Raw genomic sequence first — 22,245 nt, forward strand, 5'->3', positions numbered from 1 at the left:
TATTGACTAAAAATAGGCTGGTTAGTAGGAGAAAAGACAATGGACAGTAGTATTGCTTTTTCTTATTAGAATGCCCTTAATTCTTGCTCTCTGGTGTTTCTTAGATTTTTCTCTTTTTTCCTTTCCATTTCTATGGGTTCTAATCCATACCATCATGACCTAATGGTAATAACAGTGTTTTAACTGTTGTCACTGCCACTGGTCTCCTCTCAGCATCTTACTGCTAGAATAACCTTGTTGTATTAAATAACCTTGTTTTATTAAATCAAAACTTTTTAGACCCTTCATCATTTGGCTTACACACCACACTCTCCTGAGCTTGTGTGTAGCACATCTATCTCTTCTCTTCTTGTCTGCCAGTCTGTGACTTCTTTAACAGTTGACTGTTCTAGGAAGGCTTTGCTCAAACAACATTTTCTAACCGTGTAATGATAACTGCATGAGAAGTATATTAGTCACTCAGTTGTGTCTGACTCTTCGCAAACCCATGGACTGCAACCTGCCAGGCTCTTCTGTCCATGGGATTATCCAGGCAAGAATACTAGGCTTGGTAGCTGTTCCCTTCTCCAGGATATCTTCCCAACCCAGGGATCACACCTGGTCTCCTACATTGCAGATGGATTCTTTACCTTCTGAACCACCGGGGAAGCCCAGAAAGGCTTCTAGGAAGCCTTGCTGAAATAACCATTTCTAACCATGTAACTATAACTTAATACCTTTTATCAGTTTTCAGAGTCAAAGTGTACTGTGTAACTAAACTTCAAAGTGTTTGTGTATCATTTGATATTGTCTCCTACTCTTCAGGGTCAGGTCTGTATATTCCTTTTTTGGTACAAGTCTTCCCTAGTAGCTCAGCTGGTAAAGAATCCTCCTGCAATGCAGGTGACCCCGGTTCAATTCCTTGGTCTGGAAGATCCTCTGGAGAAGGGATAAACTACCCATTCCGGTATTCTTGGGCTTCCCTGTGGCTCAGCTGGTAAGAATCTGCCTGTAATGCAGGAGATCTAGGTTCAATCCCTGGGTTGGGAAGAGCCCCTGAAGAAGGGAGCCACTACCTACTCCAGTATTCTGGCCTGGAGAATTTCCATGGACTGTATAGTCCATGGGGTCACAAAGAGCCGGATATAACTGAGTGACTTTCACTTAGTGTTGTATTCTGCCCAACTTAAAAGGTTGTTGATTAAGTCAGAGTGACAGTTGTTCCTGTAGAATTATTTTCTTTCAGATTTAAGAATATAAATTTGATCTGATGTTTGGCTGCAGATGGAATGGGAACAATGCTATAAGTATATCCATTTGGTATTGACTGAAATTTTTCCCCAAAGTTCTATTAAAATATTGCCTTTCTAATGCCATTAGGGCTGAAGTAGATGTATATATTATATGGAAATGGAAATAAAATACTAACTGTAATAATTGCTTTTAGGCTGAAAATCGTAAATTACTGTTTCTTTCTGATATAATTTAAACCAGTTTGTCTTGTTCTAAGATTTTAGAATAAGACCGCTTGTCTTAGTCTGTTTGTGCTGCTATAATAGAATACCACAGAGTGGACAGCTTATATACAACACAATTTATTTCTCACAGTTATGGAGATAAAAAGTCTAAGATTGAGGAGGCAGCAGATTGGTGGTTCCTGTTTCTTGGTTCATAGACAGCTGTCTTCTTGCTGTGTCTTCACACAAGGGAACTCTCTGGGGTCCCTTTTATAAGGTCACTCTGCCCTCATGACTTAATCACCTCTCAGAGGCCCCACCCTCAGATACCACTGCATCAGGGATTAGGTTCAACATAAAAAGAATTTTAAAGGAACACGTTCGGTCTAGCAGTGCTTATATGCCCACTTAAAATGGTGCTTATATAGTCAGGGCCTTAAAATATTGAGACTTTCTCTTGCATATTATAAACAAAGATCATAGTTTATGCATAAGGGTGTTTATCATATTATTATTTATAAGAAATAGAAATTGGAAACAACTAAAATATCTAAAAATTGGGGAATGGTTATCTAAACTATATATGCTCAGTGGACTATTTTGTCTCAGATTTTATGTACACATGGTTTATGAAAATACAAAAAATATTTATAGATCTGTTAGAAAAGAGACTAAAAATAGAATATGTAATTTTATGAAAAAAGACACAAAGAAAACCAGAAAAGAAATACAGAAAAAATATTAGATACAGTGGTTGGCTAAATGGTGATTTAAACTTCCTTTAAAAAAAATACAGTTTTAGTATGTTCTAAATTTTTTACACTATTTCTTTCTAAAATATTTTTAACTTGAAATAACTTAAAATTTATGCATGAATCACAAGAATTGTTCAAAGAAACATCCCCTACCCTTCAGCCAAATATGCCCTTCGTCCATCCATTATTTGAAAGTAAATTGTAGAAATCATACTGGCTATTCCTAAGCATTTAAGCATGCATTTCTTAAGAAGGACATTCTCTTTCTTATATAACAACAGAGCAGTTATTGAATTCAGAAAATTTAACATTGACACAGAACTATTGTATAATATATTGTATAATATATAGTCCACACTCAAATTTATACAATTGAGTGCCCTTTATGGCACCCTTCCCCATCCCCCAAATTCAGAATCATACTTTGTATTTAGTTGTTATGTTTCTGTAGTCCACTTATTGCTTTTATAATCAGAAATAAAATTAATTTCTGAGAATTGTGTTGTTAGAAATTCAAGTGTGTGAAAATAAAACCTTTACAAAAGAGTTTGGGAAAACAGTAGCATTAAAATGTTGATACGTTTTGTCTTTGTGTATTGTTGTTTTCCTTTTTCTTGTTTTCTGCATTTTCAAAGTTTTTGTGGTGAAACATTATTGCTTTTTTTTTTAATGGAAAAGCAAGTTGAAATTGCATGATAAATGTTACCATCTTATAGCTAATGACTACATAGCAGTAGCAAAGATGTAAGGATTAATAATGAAAGGAGACTGTGGTTTCTTAAATCAGAATTATTTATGGTAGGACATTAATTTCACTTTGAAACACTTCAGATATAATCTTCATTTATGTATCATTTTAGGATCAAGCATTTGGGGAGCTAGAAAAGAACAGTGATAAATTTCTACTTGGAACATCGTCTTCAGAGAACAGTCAGCCCGCTCATCTTCATGAACTGCTATGTTCACTGCAGAAACAGCTGCTGGCATTTTGCCATATCAATAACATTAGTGAGGTATGTGATTCTCTGCTTTCTATGTTATTTTTCAGGGACCTTGAAACTCAGATATTTGGGTAAACCATGAAATTTTTGTACCTTGAATCTTCCAATGTAGTAATTTAGAAACTTTTTTCCTTAGAACTCAAGCAGTGTGGCATTGCTTCATAAACATCTTCAGCTCTTGTTGCCTCATGCCACAGATATTTATTCACGTTCTGCAAATTTGCTGAAAGAAAGTCCTTGGAATGGCAGCGTTGGAGAAAAATTAAGAGGTGTGTTTGGTACTGGGTTTCATATTTAATCAATGGTTGTAAAGCAGGAATTTTTAGCCTTTCCAAAGCCAAAGAGGGCCTGAAACCTCTGAGTGGAGTAGGAATGACTTTGAATCTCCTGAGCTGGGTTTTGGGTGATGGCAACAGTGATTGATCTGGTTAATCTTAAAAGATGCCCATTGTTGTGATAGAGGCCTAATTTAAAGGAATCAGATGACATATACTCAAAAAGGTTAATATTAAATGGCATAAAGTGAGATTTTCATCCATTTCTTTACCTTTCTTTAGCATTTGCAATTCTCTTTCCTTCTTGAAATACTTTCTGTGTGTGTGTGTGTGTGTGTGTGTGTGTGTGTGTGTAGCAGAGTTTTATTAAAGTATAAAAAGGGACAGAGAAAGCTTCTGACATAGGCATCAGAAGGGGGACAGAAAGTGCCCCCTTGCTAGCCTTAGCAAAGGAGTTATATACTTTTTCAGTTGGTTATTACAATAAATCAAAAGAATGTCTCAAGATTGTAGAAATTTTACCAGACCCACTCCCACAATTTACATTTTAAGATGACAGGGTTCAGTTCAGTTCAGTTACTCAGTCGTGTCCGACTCTTCGTGACCCCATGGACTTCAGCAGCCCAGGCCTCCCTGTCCATCACCAACTCTCAGAGCTTACTCAAACTCACATCCATTGAGTCGCAGATGCCATCCAACCCCATCTCATCCTCTGTCATCCCCTTCTCCTCCCGCCTTCAATCTTTCCCAGCATCAGGGTCTTTTCTAGTGAGTCAGTTCGTTGCATCAGGTGGCCAAAGTATTGGAGGTTCAGCTTCAGCATCAGTCCTTCCAGTGAATATTCAGGATTGACTGGTTTGATCTCCTTGCAGTCCAGGGGATTCTCAAGAGTCTTCTCCAGCACCACAGTTCAAAAGCATCAATCCTTGGTGCCCAGCTTTCTTTATAGTCCAACTCTCACATCCATACATGACTACTGGAAAAACCATAGCTTTGACTAGATGGACCTTTGTCAGCAAAGCAATGTGTCTGCTTTTTAATAAGCTGTCTAGGTTGGTCATAACTTTTCTTCCAAGGAGTAAGCATCTTTTAATTTCATGACTGCGATCACCATCTTCAGTGATTTTGGAGCACACTATTTTAATTTAAAAAATTACATTTGGTTTAAAAAACATAAAAGACTTTCCTCACTAACATGTAAGCACTGTGAGGGCAGGCATTTTTAGTTCTTTATTCACAGTCATACACCTTTCACCTATAATAGTGCCCAGTATATAGTTGTAAGTCTTCAATAAATACTTCTTAAGTGAATCTGAAAATGAGAATAAATCTGTGAATGAGAAATTCTTAATACATTTTAAGTGAAGATGCTATAATCATTTGAATTTGTTGGCACAAGGATGTGTGTGCTTTCCCATAGTGTCTGTTGTGATGCATTCAGAAAGTAAATAAATACTGACCCCAACCTAGCTACCAGAGAGTTACATAATAATTGAACAAAGAGTTATTGAATTAGTGTACTCCAGTTCTAGGCAAAAATGGTTTATTTATTAGTTTTTTTCTTTAAGTTTGTTTGAAAGTTGATCCGTGTTAAATTTCTTACCCTTCATAGATGTGATATACGTCTCAGCTGCAGGCAGTATGCTCTGCCAGATTGTTAACTCGCTCCTGTTACTCCCAGTGTCGGTGGCTCGGCCTTTGTTGAGTTACCTCCTCGACTTGTTACCACCTCTTGATTGCCTTAATAGACTCCTGCCAGCTGCTGCTCTTTTGGAAGACCAAGAGTTACAGTGGCCTCTTCATGGTAAGTACAGTTAATAAAGGAGCAAATAATGCATTTGAGAAAAGTTATTCCTTTTTCTCACATCAGACAAATCATATCTGACACTTTGGGGTATAATGTGGTCAAAAGATAAAGTTGCTGCCTAAGAGCTTACAGTGTAAAGTGGGTACCTGAGATGAGAAAATTTAAGAAAGTTACTTGTATATAAAGTGACACAAATTGAGTCTTTATCTGATTATTAGACTTGAATAGTATTTTTCATTGATTTCAAAACATGCCTTTTTTCAAATTTTGACATGGCTTAATTTGGATTCATCTTACAATAAATAATAGGAAAGCATTGGTTTCATAAATTGGTTGGCAGCATAATGACACATTTTACAATCAATGGATTGATTTAAGTTTTATTTCTTAAATGCAAAGATTTTTAGTTTTAAATCTCTATTTGACAGTACAGTATTTCGTATTTTGGCTTGATACATAGGTAACTGATTGATTGTAAAAGATAGAAATTGGGAACCTATCTTTCTGTGTTTTTCTTTTTAGATACTTTACAGAAAATAGCATTTAAAATTAAAAAAAATTTTTTTTTTTTTGTCTACACCGGGTCTTAGTTGCTGCACACAGGCTTTCTCTATTTGCAGAGAGTACTTTCCAGTTGTGGTGTTTAGTCTTCTCTTTGGAGTGTGGGCTCCATGGCATGCTGGCTTCAGTAGTTCAGGCATGTGGGCTCAGTAGTTGTGGCCCTGGTGGCCCTGGGCTCCAGAGCACAGGCTCAGTAGTTGTGGTGTGCAAATAGGGGATCTTCCTGAACCAGGGATCAAACCAGTGTCTCCTGCATTTTAAGGTGAATTCTTAACCACTGGACCACCAGGGTAGCCCAGAAAATAGCATCTTGATTTTAGGTATAATGTGTGAATTCACTCTTAATTTATAATATTCTGGTTATTTTATTCCATTGAAGATAACTTAAAATATTATGTCTAGAAAATAGCAATGTATTTTTCTATTGAAGTCTATCCTAAGGTTATCAAAGGAGTTTCATTACTGAAATCTTAAAAACTTTTCAAGTTTAAGTGCGATCACGTTTAATGGAAAGAATCCTGGACTAAGGCATTAAAAGATTTAGATTTTAGTATTGGCTCTGTTTGAACTTGGGTGTATAAGTGACTTGGGCAAGTCACTTATAGCTTCTTTAAACTTTGGTTTCTTCTCCTGGAAAGACTACTTTGAACAGAATACTTTGAGGGCCCATCTTACACCCCATTGTTCTGTGTCAACTGGATTTAGATGAAGTCAAATGTTAAGGTTACAGCTGTTTCAGGATATTGATTAGACTTTATATGGAGCCATTCCAGGTTTACTCTTGTTTTTCTAAAGCATCTCAGAATTTTCTAAGACTTATTACTCTATTTTTCTTCGGTGAGGTGTCATTTTATTTTGGATTTTGCATCAGTGTTCATAACTGATTTTTTCTGTAATTTTCCTTTTTCACACTATCCTTTGTGTCATTTTTTACTACCACAGGTTACACTAACCACATAACATCAATTTGGAATTTTTCTTTTTTCCCTCTTTTCTTTAAAATTTGTCTAATTTAGAAGTTATCTCTTCTTGAAGGTTTGAAAGACTGTAGAAACTCTCTGGCCCTAGTGTTTTTTAATAGATATATTTTTGGTGATTAATTTTCCCTTTTTAGTGGTTGTTCTCTTACAGCTTTTTGTTTCTTTTCAAATTCATTTCAGACATTGATATTTTTTCAGAAAATGTCATTTTGTTGGTTTTCAAATTTATCAGTACAAAGTTGTTCATAATATTCACTCATGGTTTTAAAAAGTCTCTAGTGTGTTTGTGGTTCTATCCTCTTTTTTATTTTTAATTTGAAAATTTATGCCATCATTTTTTCTTAGAGGTTTATGCATTTTATTAGTGTTTTCAAATAACCAGTTATTTTAATTTGTTGATCTCTTATGTTTTTTGTTTATGATTTCATTGATATCTATTCTTATCTTTATGGCTAACTAGTTTTACTTTTTAAATGAAGAACTTTAAAAAATAAATGTACAAAAAGAAAGCATGGATCTGGATCTTAGTACAGGGCACTTCTGAATTCAGGTCTTAAAAGCATTAAGTAATACTAAGTGTCATTTTACAAGATCAGTTCTTTCTGTTTTGTTTTAGGCCGCACCGTGCGGCATGTGGGATCTTAGGTCCCCGACCAGGGATCAAACCTCGGCCCTCTGCTTGGGAAGCACAGAATTTTAACCACTGGACCACCAGAGAAGTCCCCTAGATCAACTCTTGTTTTGATTTTGGAGGGATAAGCTACCTCAGTTACTCATTGTTAAGGTTGAAATTTGATCTGGATAGAATCAGTGGGGGATAATTCTGCCATGTGCTGTTTCAGTGTTTATCTTAAAATTGGTAACTTTACAAAGCCAATTTTTATATGACAGACTTATCTGAATATATTTTAAATTAGCTTGGTAAAGAGTATATATACAGAAAGTGTTACAGTTTTTGTTTTCATTATAAAATTTTTTTGCTTCAATATCTTCTTGTAGTGCAATAGAAATAGAAATGAAAAAGTTTGAGAATCTTGAATACCAGATACATTACTAATGATTTTGTTTTCAGGAGGGCCAGAACTGATCGACCCTGCTGGCGTGCCATTGCCTCAGCCAGCCCAGTCCTGGGTGTGGCTTGTGGATCTGGAAAGAACAATTGCTCTTCTTATTGGGCGATGTCTTGGTGGCATGCTTCAGGGTTCACCTGTGTCTCCAGAGGAACAGGACACTGCATATTGGATGAAAACACCACTTTTTAGTGATGGTGTAGAAATGGACACCCCTCAGTTAGGTAATGTGCTTCTCTGCCGCATTTATGAGTAAAATACATTTGTGTTTATACCTCCTTTGAGATTTCTCTTATTATGGGTTTGCTGAATAGAGAACCGATAGAAAACAAATGCAGCATTTGCAGGGTAGGGGATCCGAGACTGTAACTTGGAGCCCTCAGAAAAAGTTAAATCCTGCGGCATTGTATAGTGAAAAGTGCCCCCTGAATTAGAGAAGTACAGGTCTGGTTCTACTCTGTTATTACTTATCACTCATTTTAAGCAAATCGTCTGACTCATAAAACTGAGTAAATGCTTGATTTACTTGTGTTCTTGGGCTTGGAGCTTATGAAACTGCTTCAGAGACAGTTAATAACCATGACTTACCAGGGCTCAGGTCATAAACACCTTTCAGTTGTGAGGACCAATCCCTTCTATTCCCAGCCTGTCATGCTTTGGTGCTGATACTACCTTGTATGACTATTTTTTTCCTCCTCATTTATGGTACCTTTGGAGTTTCCTTTCTTGCCTCATCTCCCATTTGTCTACTTTGCTAGTAGGCTAGCTCTCAGACTGTCTGAAAATGAAGATTTGTTCAGGTCCTGAACAGATGGTGTAGTTGTTTTATCTATGATTGGTCCTTCAATCTCTCTGGCCTCTAATTTTAATCCTTGAAATGAGTTAGATTAGATAGCCTATATGGTCTTGTTAGATTTTAAATTTATTATTTCTCTGGTAAGAGAAGGAGACTCAGAGAATGTCCAAGAAGCAAAATCTAAAAGAAATCTCAATCTAAGAGAATTTGAAGAGGAAAAACAAAAAGTAGAAACCAAGACAAAAATTGTGGAGATTCTGCTTTGGGATTGGAGAGTGCGAGTGAGGGATTTTGAAGACTTTCCTCCTTTTCCAGCTAGGAGTATATATTCATTGTTTCATTTATGAATCAGAAAGTGATTCCATTGATACTTAGGAACATTTGTATAAAAGAAAAGTAAAATCATGTTTTTTTCCAAGGGGCAATTAACATCATAAATATGGTTCCAATGCTATCAATGTTTAACTTTGTGATAGTCACAAATGTCTTCCTGAGGGCAAAAGTATCATTATCTCTACCCTCCTCATATTTCTGTCTACTTTACTCACTTATCTGGCTTTTGATATGAATAAAATCTATTTCAGTTTTAATGTTATTTTTCAGTTTTTAAATTATAAAGTTATATAACTGTTAAAATGTTACATTTTATGTTTAAATACTTGTTATATTAGGAAATATAGCAATGTTAATCACTCAGTCATGTCCAACTCTTTGCAACCCCATAGACTATAGCCCACCAGGCCTCTCTGTCAATGGAATTCTCCAGGCAAGAATACTGGAATGGGTTGCCATTCCCTTCCCCAGGGGATCTTCCTGACCCAGGGATCAAACCCAGGTCTCCTTCATCACAGGCAGATTATTTACCACTGAGCCACTAGGGAAGTCTTTATATTAGGAAATGGATCTTGTCTTTATAAAAATGAATGATAATTCAGTTATATCATGGGTTAAATTAAATTGACTTTGAGTGTTAGCCTGGGAATCTATCATTTAGTGAAATGTTTTGTTTTTTAAATGGAAAATGAATTCTTAATGCCAAATGTCTCATTGAAAAGTTAGGAACCACCTGAACAAATATAAATGTCAGTTGAGAAATTATTTATATAAGTATCAATATGGTTGATCTCTCTTAAATTATCCTTAAGTGATTATTTTCTCTTAAGTCTACAAAAAGAAAAACAAATCTTGGCTAGTCTCTTTCCCAGTGATTCCATGTTTCTCAGTAAGAATATCAACCCATTTTGAACAAGAAAGTTCTTTGTCACATAAGACTGTGCTGCACATGTAGGGCCCTGCCTACCAAAATGCCAGAACTCCTTGGAATGTTGTTACATGTAGTCGCACCAAGAAAGGCATACTGAGAAGCATTAAAAGACTACCTCTATAGCATCTGCTTAAAATGGTTTGAAATATATCATTTCACACTCATTAAGTAAATATGGTGAGATTTTATTTGTAGCGCCAAAATTTATGAGGCTTGGAATTGATAACTTGTGTAATTTTTTTTTTTTTTTAGATAAATGTATGAGTTGCCTATTAGAAGTAGCTCTTTCGGGAAATGAGGAACAGAAGCCTTTTGATTATAAATTGCGGCCTGAAATTGCTGTCTTTGTAGACTTGGCCTTGGGTTGTTCAAAAGAGCCTGCTCGAAGCCTTTGGATCAGCATGCAGGATTATGCTATTAGTAAAGGTAAAGTAAAGAGGATAAAGGGGATAAATATGTAGACAGCTCATAATACCAACTAATATATGTGTAATATATATAAATAGAAAATCACAGGAATAGCAGTATTACTTTTTTATAGAAAAAGGAATTTTACAATTAGCATTTTAAAAAGTTTCTTATTCCTTTTTGTGGAAACTACCCTGTGTATTTTTATGTACATATATCCTGTTTGAAGACAATCCAGTGTGGGAAAATTGAGGTTTTTATAAAGAATAATAAATCCAGAGGTAGCATTTCACTGAAGGATTCCATGTGGTATAAATGGATCTAATATAAGAGTTTGTTTAATGAATCTCTTCCCTTTGCAAGCCCTGGTCAAGAACTGAAATGATGTGTATGTAGATGTCTTGAGCTCTGGGTCTGGTCATTTTCCTCTTCTGTAAACTACTTTACTTTTTTAGAGTGCTGTTGAAGATATCAGTTTGAAATGAGGTATATTATTAAGTACAGCAGTAAAGTATAATGAAAGTGTATAGTGGTATTTCAGTTTCTGTTGATTAACTGATTAATATAGTTGTTTTATGTACAAGTTTTTAAAGGATATACCTGACTTCCTTTCAGCTCCCTTGCTTCCCCTCCCCTTTAAAAATATTTTCTTTTTTTAAATTTTCTTGGCTGTACCACATAGCATGTGGGATCTTAGTTCCCCAACCAGGGATCAGACCTGAGCCACTTGCATTGGAAGCAAGGAACCTTTACCACTGGACCGCCAGAGAAGTCCACCATGCTTTTCCCCTTTAGCAGTGTCTTGGATTTTTCAGAATACGTACCTAGTTACCTTTCTCCATGTTGTTGTTTCTTTGATCTGCAATTCCCCATTTCTTTGGATTTTCTTCCTTCTGTGATAAAAATGGTAAAAGTAAATACATGTTCACCTTTTATAATACTTTATATATAAAAATGAGATAAGTATCATTTAGATCTTTAAAACATCAGTGAGATGATATGTTTGAAATGTGAATCTCATGCAGTCTGTCATTTATTATTTACTCATTCTTTTATGTTGACTTTCACCAGTGGTAGAAAAGTATGCTAGTGGAGGAGAAACAGCTTGTTTTCTAAATTATATTTTCTGATATTCTCTAATTTCATCATTTTCTTGGAATGTGCAGTTAGGTATTCTTTTATATCATGTTGTCACTTGTTACTTTGCAGTGAGCACTTTAAAAAACAATATAAACATAAGAGGAATAAAAACTCTATCTCTCCATTGTTCATTTGCTAGTACACCGTATATCTACACAAAGTCTAGGTATATAGCCTAGACTTTATACCTGAATAGTAGAAACATTTTGTAGAGCTTGGTATGGAATGACTGTAACTTTAATGAAGGTATTTTAAAAGAACCTTTTAAACATTGCAAAGGAGGATGGTCCCTGCTAAATTTGAGACACTGAAAAGGATGTCACTTTAGTTGGCTTTTAAATTGAATATTAGCCTACTTGAAATAAGATCTTGTTTGGTTTTAAGTTATAGCAATTTTCAGACTAGCAAGCAATCCCTTGGAACAGATGATCTCTCAAAAACCGAATGTGGAGAATTTTGTATGTAATACAAACTGTTATTTTAAGGTTCTCTAGCTGTAAGATTTTCTTAAAATCTGACGTGTTTATATTCATTTTTTAACCTGTAAAATAGGTAAGTCTGAACTTAAATTTTTACCTAAGCATCCAGAAAGGACTGGAAAGTCAATCTTTAAAATTTTTCTTTTAAGATAGGAGTTTTAAAAAGGAATTAAGAACAAGTGAAGATAACTTTGGACTTAATATTTTCCAAAGGTGTTTTTTGCTTGGTTTTGTTTTTAAATAGCATGGTAAATCTGTCAAATTAACAGAGTCTAGCAGACATTCTGGGAGTGGAGTAGACAGTAAACCTCCCATATCCCCATTTGGAATCTACTGAATGTATTGCATTTTTACAGTACCAGTGTGCTAACATGGAATTAAAGAAAGCAGCTCACTAGTTCTCATCATCTAATGCTGTGATTTGGGTTTTCAATTGCATGTACTCATTTCTGTCCAAATGTTGTTTTATTTCTTACCCACCTAAATTTACATGTACTCATAGTGTCTATTGATACTTCAGTAACTTCAAATACCAGATATATACACACTTGACTAGTTTACTCAATATCTCTACTAGGATAACTTAAAGGTACTATTCAGAAACAGACAGCTGATTACAGATATCCATCCTCCCAAAGGGCTGTTCTTCTCTTGGTAAAAGCCAGTTGCATTCTAAATATATTATAGTCATCATTGACTTCTCTTACATTCACATCTGATCCATCAACAAATTTTTTCAACTCTCTCTTCAAAATACATAAGAAATCTGACCTCTTCTTTCTACCCCCACTGCTACTACTTTGGTCTGAGCCACCATAATTTCTTACCTGAATTACTGTAATAATTGCTTCTGCTGTTGCTGTTCCTATAGTAAATTCTGTACTCAGCAGTTAGAGTGAGCCTTTTAAAACACAGATCATATCATCTCATATCTCTTCAAAATTTTCTAATGATCCTTCCAATTTTCCTCAGAGTAAAACCAAGAGGACTTGAAATGGTGTGCAATGCCCTATGTGATCTGGTCTCAGACAGCTTTCTGATGTCTCCTACTACTCTTGTGCACCCATATTTTGCTCTGACTGCATTGGCCGCCTCTAACTCACCTCGGAGCGTTGGCGTAGTTTTTTTGAAAGGATGCTGTTTCTGTATGGCTTCTTCTCTACGTCATCTAGATCTCTCTGCTTGATTGTAGCCATATCCGAGACCTTCTCAAACCAATCTATAAAAAATAGTAAAGTTACCCAGTACAGTATTCCCTGTTCTGTTTACCATGCTTTAATTTTCTCCATAGCACTTATCTGTCATATTGATGTTTTTATTTACTGTCTCCTTATGCCCTTCTTGGCTTCTTGGTGGCTCAGACAGTAAAGAATACTCCTGCAATGCAGGAGACTTGGCTTCAATCCCTGGGTTGGGAAAATCCCCTGGAGAAGGGCATGGCAGCCCACTTCAGTATTCTTGCCTGGAGGATCCCCATGGACAGAGGAGCCTGATGGGCTACAGTTCATAGTGTCGCAAAGAACTGGACACGACTGAGTGACTAAGCACACACATGCCCCCCAACTGGAATATATGCTCTGTGAGATCCAGGACTTAGTTTTATTTACTACTGTACTCCTGGCACAGTATGTGGGATGTAGTAGGTTCATTTGCTAAATAATTGCTTAGAAAAATAATAAAATTCAGGTGTTAGGTTACTAAAGCTATTAAAATGACCTCTAAACTGTTTTTTTCTGAAATGTCAGTGTATCATTTATTTTTCAGATTGGGACAGTGCAACTTTGAGTAATGAGTCACTCTTGGACACTGTGTCTAGATTTGTTCTTGCAGCTCTTCTGAAACATACAAATTTACTCAGTCAAGCATGTGGAGAAAGCCGGCAAGTAACTTAAAACTATCCTCAGACAAATATTTGCTCTCATGATATTAGAAATTAACTTTTCTATTTTGGTTCTTTATTTAGATATCAACCTGGTAAAAGCTTATCAGAAGTATACCGTTGTGTGTACAAAGTTCGAAGTCGTTTACTTGCTTGCAAGAACCTTGAACTTATTCAGACCAGATCATCATCAAGAGACAGATGGGTAAAGTTGGAAATCAGTTAATTTCTCTTATTTTTCTGCAAGCTATAAGAGATAGCTTCATGTTGGTTTATGAAAGGGGAAAAAATGTGCCTTAGTTATTGCAGATGTTCAATAAATGTTGAGTAGTTCTTTTTCTAGTGAAACAAATTGGATAAGTAGAAAATTGAGATTTATTTAACCACTTATTTATCAAGTGTGATATGGCTCCTGAGAGAGTTTATATATTCTTAGGCCATATAGGTAATAAATTGAATTGTCCAAATCATATGAAATATTATTCCTTTATTTTACATTGATCAGACCACATTTGAATTATCCTATTTGATTTGGGGTGCCATAACTTATGAGGGATATTAAACTTCCTTAGATTGGTAAATCATCTTTTACAAGAACTGGAAAATGTCAAAAATGTTTAGATTAGAAAATGAAAACAAAGGGGAGTCTCATGTTAGCTGCCTTAAAGATACTTAAAGGGCTTTATGTAGGAGAGGAAGTAAACATGTTCCCTGTTGTTCCAGAGGACACAGGTAGGACCAAAGGGTAAGAACTGAGTGAAGAATGAATGTAAGGAAAAAAGCCTTCTAATGATTAAGAGTTGCCTACCATTGGAGGTAAAGATTAAAAACTTCTATTAAGGATGTTCTAGAAGTAATTCTTACAACAAAATTGAAATAATTTTTGAAGTGCTTGATAATTCTGATAACATGATCCTATAATTATGAGTATAGCCTGATACATAATTATATTATAATTATACATATAAATTTCTTTGAAACTTTTTTGAAGCTTCATACATAAGATGCTTTGCAATCCATTATATAGATCTTAGATTTTAAAAATCAAACTTTATCTCTGCATTTGTATTATAGTATTCTTTTAGCATGCACTGATTTAATATTTGTGGATCTGATTATTTGTGAGTGACCTTGAAAGCTCATGAAATGTGTTAATCAGCCATTTTGTTGAAGCTCACATTTGAAAGTTAACGTATTGTGAGGATACATGACTTATGTTTTGTGCGAGTCTGACTGACTGCTCAGTATCCCAAATCACATCTGTAATAAGGACTCTTTTCTTTAGATGACTACTAGGTATCATAACCACCATGGGGAATAACATTGTCCTTATCAGATTTCTAGCTTTTGGTTTCTTCAAGGGCCAAGTGAGAAAATAATTTTAAAATAATATGTTTATATAACTGAAATTTGCTAAGAGAGTATAACTTAAATATTTTCACCAATACAAGGTTAAAAAGCACTGTTTTGTTTTAAATTAGAGTTATTAAACATTTATACAGAGTAGCAATAACATATACAACTTGAGAGAGACTGAATAGAATTAAATTTCATGTTCTTTAATTACCTTTTATGCTAATTGTCATACTCAGGTCATTTTAATTTAGTAGTTTATAGCAGAACAATCAAAATGTTGAGGAAGAGAGCTTAGTGAGATGTCTCTATACATTCTTTCTAATCTCTTCCGATTTATCCAGTATATCTTTTGTATTTTTGTTGTAAAATTCATAAGTTGTTATTGCTGTTAACTTGTTTTCTATGATAAAAAATCAAGGTTTTAATGATTTTTTCAAAATTAAAATATATATATTTAGTGTAGCTCTGATTCTTTTGTTTTATTTTGAGATCACTTTCTTTCTTTATTATTATTATTATTTTTTGAAAACCCATAGCCTTTATTTTATTTTATTTTTTATTTCTTTAAGATCTCGGAAAACCAAGACTCCGCAGATGTTGATCCTCAGGAGCATTCATTTACCCGGACCATTGATGAAGAAGCTGAAATGGAGGAACAGGCTGAGCGAGATCGGGAAGAAGGACATCCAGAGCCAGAGGATGAGGAAGAAGAACGAGAACACGAAGTGATGACAGCTGGCAGTGAGTACACCCTTCTTGCTTTACAGATACACACTGTCGCATTCTTTTTGGTAGGGAAACTGACTGCAGAAGAGAGAGGCAAACATTTCTTTACAGTTTTTCTAAAAGGATCCTACTTTCTCTTGATGATCTGGTTAGCTGACGTTTCATCTCTTAAAACTGTGTTAGTTCCATTCAAGCTATTGGATTGGGGGTTTGGGGCTGAAAAACTCTATTTGCAGGCTTTTGGAAATAGTACCTGTTCCACTGAGTTTCATTCATGAAGTGATGCCCATGAGTGATTGAATAGGATTCAGAGTATGTTCTCTAGGGGTACCAAATTGTCCATTTGCCTGACTGACTTCTAAGTGGTGAGGAAGAGAGAGACCATATGCAGAACTTTTTAAATTATAAACTTCACCCACTGACTCTACTGCTGTTTTCAGTAGAAAGCATGAGACAATATTATTGGTTGAGAATACTACATGAGAATATTATTTATTGGCTGGTGAATGACATTTCATATGCTTTTATATTATAAGGCTACAGATAGTTTTAAAATGTAATCATTTAAATGTTTAAAGAGAAACCCCCAAACTTTTAAATATTTGTTAGTATCTTTTGAGTGATTTGGCTATGTCAAGTTAAAGTGTATATTCAGTTTTGTAGCCTAAAACATTATGGCCATCTGTGCATTTGGTATTGAGATGTCTATATGCTTCAGTTTGACACTTAATTTGTTACCAGTTTATTTATGTTTTGCATATTTCTAAAAATGATTTTGAGATGGCTCAAAACAAGGCCAAAGTCTATTAAAACAAGAAAAAATATAAGGTCCAAATGGAGAAGAAGGACTTAGATATGAAGAATAGGAAGATAATTATAATTATATACAATATAGTTTTGAGGGGTGCCTTACCACGTGGCCAGGGATTGAATCTGGGTCCTGGCAGTGAGAGTGGTGCTGAGTCCTAACCACTGGACCACCGGGGAATTCCCAGAGGATAGTTATAGTTTTAAAACCTAGGCTAAGGGAACATTTTTGGATGAACTTAAGGTTGGACGTAAGTTTGAGTGAACTCTAGGAGTTGGTGATGGACAGGGAGGCCTGGCGTGCTGCGATTCATGGGGTCGCAAAGTTGGACACGACTGAGCGACTGAACTGAACTAAACTGAACTGAAGGTTTAGTTTAGAAATTCCTGAAAGCAAACACTAAAGGGGAAAAGCACAGTAACAAAATATAACCTTCAATTACTGTATAATAAAGCATTATAGTTAACCAGAGTATAATAATTTTTAAACTAAATGCCATTTTTAAGCATCAGTTATATGCTGGCCTTTGGGTCAAATGCTTCGCATAGATTAATTCATAATCCTCTCAGTCTTATCAGATGATTTCTAGTATTACCTTGTTCTAAAGATGGACAAACTCAGGTTTAAGGAGGGAAAATTATGTGCCTAGGGCCACAAGTAGTAGCAGCTGAAATTAGAACCAAGTCTGCCCAGAATTCCAGTGACAATTCTCTTAATTACTTTAACTGGTTTCCAGCTCTGGACTGTTAGTTCATTGGTTTGTTTTTCTTAGAAATAAGGGACTTTCAATAGCATAATGAACATATTATCATAATACCTTGAAATATACAGATCTGTTTTAAAGTTTGTATTTCCATATTTGGAGAAGGAAATAGCAAACCTCTTGCCTGGGAAAACCCATGGACAGAGGAGTCTGACAGGCTCCAGTCCTTGGGGTGGCAAGACTCAGACATTACTTAGTGACTAAACCACCACTACCGCCACTTGCATATTAATAGATGACCCTAGTATTTTACTAACTTTTTTGCCTGGTTTCTCTGTTAAAAATACGACCTTCACTCAAATTTGAACAAAATATTCTTTTCCTCTTGTGAAATATCTACCACTGCATCAGAACCTTGTTAAACCCATTGACTTTTTACACTTGTAAATTGGGGAGGGCTGGCGTTAGATGGACATTTAGTAGAATCCAATTCTGTTTCAGCAAAGACCTTTAATGGTTGTGCTTATTTAATATGTTCAAAATACAACAACGTGTAGATGTTAGGAATTATATGGACTTTGGAAGGGGGAAAGGAGCTTTTCATTTTAATTAATGCAACTTAAACTTCGTCTTTTTCTCTTGTAATCTGACAATTTTCAAACCAAGGTTGTGAACATTTCAGAAATGGGCAGTTATTTTTATCTAACCCAGTGGTTCTCAAACTATAATGGCCTTCAAAATCAGCTGGAGGGCTTGTTCAAACACATTGCTGGCTCCATGCCTAGAGCTTCTGGTTTAGACAGTCTGAGTGAGGCACAGAATTTCTAACAAGTGCCTGGATGATGTTGATGCTGCTCTTCTGGAATCACAATTTGCAAACTACTGATCAAACTCATAAGAGTAGAAGTAGAATCAACCAAATCTAAATTCTATAAAGGCATGAGTATTTCCTATTGTAACTTTTATAAGTTTAGTATTATACATATATTTTTGGTAAAATTTTTACTTAGATGCTGTATTTAATGTCTAAAAAATAATTTTCCCTCTTTCAGTAAGTTTTTGGTCCAAACTTTTTGACTATTTTTATTGTTATTTTCTTTGCTCTTCTCTCCCCATGTGTTAAGACCTTGTTTTTGTGTTGCATGTTACAGAAATCTTTCAGTGTTTCCTCTCAGCCCGTGAAGTAGCTCGTAGCCGAGATCGAGATAGAATGAACAGTGGGGCAGGGTCTGGGGCTCGAGCTGATGATCCACCTCCTCAGGCTCAGCAAGAGCGAAGGGTGAGCACAGACCTTCCTGAGGGTCAGGATGTGTACACTGCTGCCTGCAACTCCGTGATCCATCGATGTGCCCTGTTAATATTAGGAGTAAGTCCTGTGATCGAGGAGCTTCAGAAGCGAAGGGAAGAAGGACAGTTGCAACAGCCTTCCACAAGTACCTCTGAAGGGGGTGGACTTATGACCAGGTGGGACTGAGTAGAAACTTAAAACATTTCTTCTCCCTTTGTTTCTGTATGCATTGAAATGATTTATTCTGAAGTTAACACAGACATGGAGGAGGAAATACAAATTGACAGATGAATTTAATGTATAGAGTGATCCTAGTTCAACCTGGAGTATGAATTTCTGATTAAATGAGACAGCACAGTTTTTCATACATATAAGCAACAGTAGTTGAGAAACATATGAAAATATTTGCATATCTCCGTAATTGATTAAGAAGACTTTGTGCTTAGACCTAACTGAGAGCCAGGATTTTCCATCATCAGTCATAATTACTCCTTACTGTGTGTATGTTTTATCTCTATGCTGCTAGTTCCATTCAATTTTATGTTCACTAACAGTCCCAAATCGAAAAACTTTTCTTTGTGCATGTGAGACAGGAGTGAAAGTCTTACTGCAGAGAGCCGGCTAGTCCACGCAAGTCCAAATTATAGACTGATCAAATCGAGGAGTGAATCTGATTTGTCTCAGCCTGAATCAGATGAAGAGGGTTACGCACTGGTAGGTATACCTAGATTCAGTAAAGGATTTTTGTATAAGTACATAAGACTTTGGTTAGAGTAAGTAATATACATTTGTTTTAGACAAAAAAGTTTTTTTTCAAAAGAACTTTGAAGAGAAATGAGATAAGTTTATTGCATAGGTATTTATCACCTGTATGTTAGTGACTCTCAGATTACTTTCTTTAGCCCTGACTTCTTCCTTAACTCCAAGTTCGTGTATCTCACTCCCTGATGGACATTCTACCTGAACATGTCAGGTGACCACAATCTTAACCTATCCAAAAATAAACTTGTTTTTCTCCCAAACCTGTTCTTTCCCATCCACTGTCTTAGTATTAACTCCCCAGGCTGGAAACCTAAGTTCATGCTTGCCTCTGCTGCTGCTGCTGCTGCTGCTGCTAAGTCGCTTCAGTCGTATCCGACTCTGTGCGACCCCATAGACTGCAGCCCACCAGGCTTCCCCGTCCCTGGGGTTCTCCAGGCAAGAATACTGGAGTGGGTTGCCATTGCCTTCTCCACATCCTTGCCTCTAATTTTTCTTAATTCCTGGTCCTCCTCACTCCCCACAGTCCAATAAGTCCGACCTTGAAAATTTTACTCCTGATACCTTTCTAATATGTCCTGTCCATCCTTCCTGCCACTGTTGTGTCTCAAATTTTTCTTCTCTTCTGCCTGGCATAGTACAAAACCTTCAAACTGGTTTCCCTCTCTCTTGTCTTATGCCCGTCTTCAACATTTCACTAGAATAATATTCCTGAAATACAAATCTGTTTTTATCTCCTCTACTTAAAATCTTTCAGTAGCTCTCAGTTACCTATCAAAAAAGCCTCAGGATCTGGATTGCAGGCATTTAAGGTAAAAATCAAAGAAATGAGATGCTGATCTATATAAGAAGTAGGAAGTAATGTGTGCTGTAGTGTGATGGGTTAAATAAATTATAGAATGAGAACAGTCTGATAGCTTCTATTTGAGTAGCTTTGGGCTTGGAGTTGATAGCTAGATTTTCATTTTGACTATTCCTCTGCCTTTTATGTGAATCTGTATGTGCTACTTTACCTCTCTGGGTCTTAGTGTCCCATTATGTGATATGAGGATAGTAGTGCCTATTGTGTATGTGGTAATGTGTTAGACTTGACTACTGTTTTAGACTTGGCTACTGACCCTGATTCTACTGCTGAAGAGCTTTTTTTTTTCAACTTATATTTTTTCGGAGGATAATTGCTTAACAGTGTTGTGTTGGTTTCTGCCTTACAACAATGTGAATTAGCCATAAATACATATATATATATATATATTTCCCTTCTCTCTTGAGCTTCCTTCCCTCCCCACCCTTCTATCCTATCCCTCTAGGTCTTCACAGAGCACAAAACACAGGCTGAGTTCCCTGTGTTACATAGTAACTTGCCACTAGCTATCTGTTTTATACTTGGTGATGTATATATTCCAATGCTGCTCTTTCAATTCATTCTACCCCCTCTTTCCCCCGCTGTGCCTACAAGTTCATTCTTTAGATCTGCATCTCTATTCCTGCCCTACAAATAGGTACATCAGTACCATTTTTCTAGGTCCATATATATGCATTAATATATGATATTTATTTTTCACTATCTGATTTACTTCACTCTGTCTAACAGGCTGTAGGTTCATCCACCTCAGTTCAACTGACTCAAATTTGTTCCTTTCTATGGCTGAGTAATATTCCACTGTATACATGTACCATATCTTTATCTATTCATCTGTCGATGGACATCTAGGTTGCTTCCATGTCCTCACCATTGTGAATAGTGCTGCAGTGAACACTGGGGTACATGTGTCTTTTTGAATTGTGGTTTTCTCAGGGTATATGTCCAGTAGTGGGTTTGCTGGGTCATATGGTAGATTTATTCCTAGTTTTTAAAGGAATCTCCATATTATTCTCCATAGTGGCTGTATCAGTTTACATTCCCACCAACAGTACTAGGGTTCCATTTTCTCCACATCCTCTCCAACATTTATTTTTTGATGATGGCCATTCTGACCAGTGTGAGGTGATACTTTACTGTAGTTTTGGTTGGCATTTCTTTAATAAGGAGTGATGTTGAGCATCTTTTCAAGTGTTTGTTGACCATTTGTATATCTCCTTTGGAGAAATGTCTGTTTAGATCTTCTCCCTGTTTTTTATTGGGTTATTTGCTTTTCTGATATTGAACTGCATGAGCTGCTTGAATATTTTGGAGATCAATCCTTTGTCAGTTGCTTTGTTTGCAGTTATTTTCTCTTATTATGAAGATTGTCTTTTCATCTTATTTATAGTTTCCTTTGCTATGCAAAAGCTTTTAAGTTTAATTAGGTCCCATTTGTTTATTTTTGTTTTATTTCCATTTACTCTGGGAGGTGGGTCAAAGAGGCTCTTGCTGTGCTTTATGTCAAAGAGTGTTCTGCCTGTGTTTTCCTTCAAGAGTTTTATAGTTTCTAGCCTGTAGTTTTTGGATTGATTGATACAGTCCATTTTTAGCTATGAAATTCCTCTCGTGTGTGAACAGAGAAAATAGATGTGAAAGTGTTTTTGAGAAGTATGGAATGCTACATAAATATGAAGCTATTGTTTAAAAGAAACTTCTAAGTGTGAAAGATTCCTCCTCTAGGAAGGTTGAACAGTGTCTTCAAGCAAGTTTCATTGTATGTTTTTGTTTGTTCTTCCTCCTTTTCTTCTTCAGTCCCATTAGTATCTCTGTGTCCTGATTCACATTCCCATTCTTACCATCTGCTGAGAATTCCTTTCTGTCCCTTTGATTTTCCAAGTTGATCAGTCTCTTTA

The 22,245-nt window shown here is 35.9% G+C and overlaps 1 protein-coding gene across 8 annotated transcripts in view; it reads left to right on the plus strand.

Annotated features, from left to right (window-relative positions):
* HERC1 (HECT and RLD domain containing E3 ubiquitin protein ligase family member 1) overlaps positions 1-22,245 on the plus strand; it is a 210,859-nt gene that overhangs the window by 84,501 nt on the left and 104,113 nt on the right. For all 8 annotated transcript variants that reach the window (XM_069596206.1, XM_069596212.1, XM_069596209.1 and 5 more), the window contains exons 15-24: positions 3,052-3,204; positions 3,329-3,461; positions 5,080-5,271; positions 7,888-8,109; positions 10,198-10,371; positions 13,737-13,851; positions 13,936-14,056; positions 15,777-15,948; positions 18,596-18,908; positions 19,326-19,446. In XM_069596206.1, the coding sequence (XP_069452307.1) occupies positions 3,052-3,204; positions 3,329-3,461; positions 5,080-5,271; positions 7,888-8,109; positions 10,198-10,371; positions 13,737-13,851; positions 13,936-14,056; positions 15,777-15,948; positions 18,596-18,908; positions 19,326-19,446 (1,716 nt within the window). The remainder of the gene's footprint in view (positions 1-3,051; positions 3,205-3,328; positions 3,462-5,079; positions 5,272-7,887; positions 8,110-10,197; positions 10,372-13,736; positions 13,852-13,935; positions 14,057-15,776; positions 15,949-18,595; positions 18,909-19,325; positions 19,447-22,245) is intronic.

Source organism: Ovis canadensis, chromosome 7 (genome assembly GCF_042477335.2).
Source record: "Ovis canadensis isolate MfBH-ARS-UI-01 breed Bighorn chromosome 7, ARS-UI_OviCan_v2, whole genome shotgun sequence".
NCBI lineage: Eukaryota > Metazoa > Chordata > Mammalia > Artiodactyla > Bovidae > Ovis > Ovis canadensis.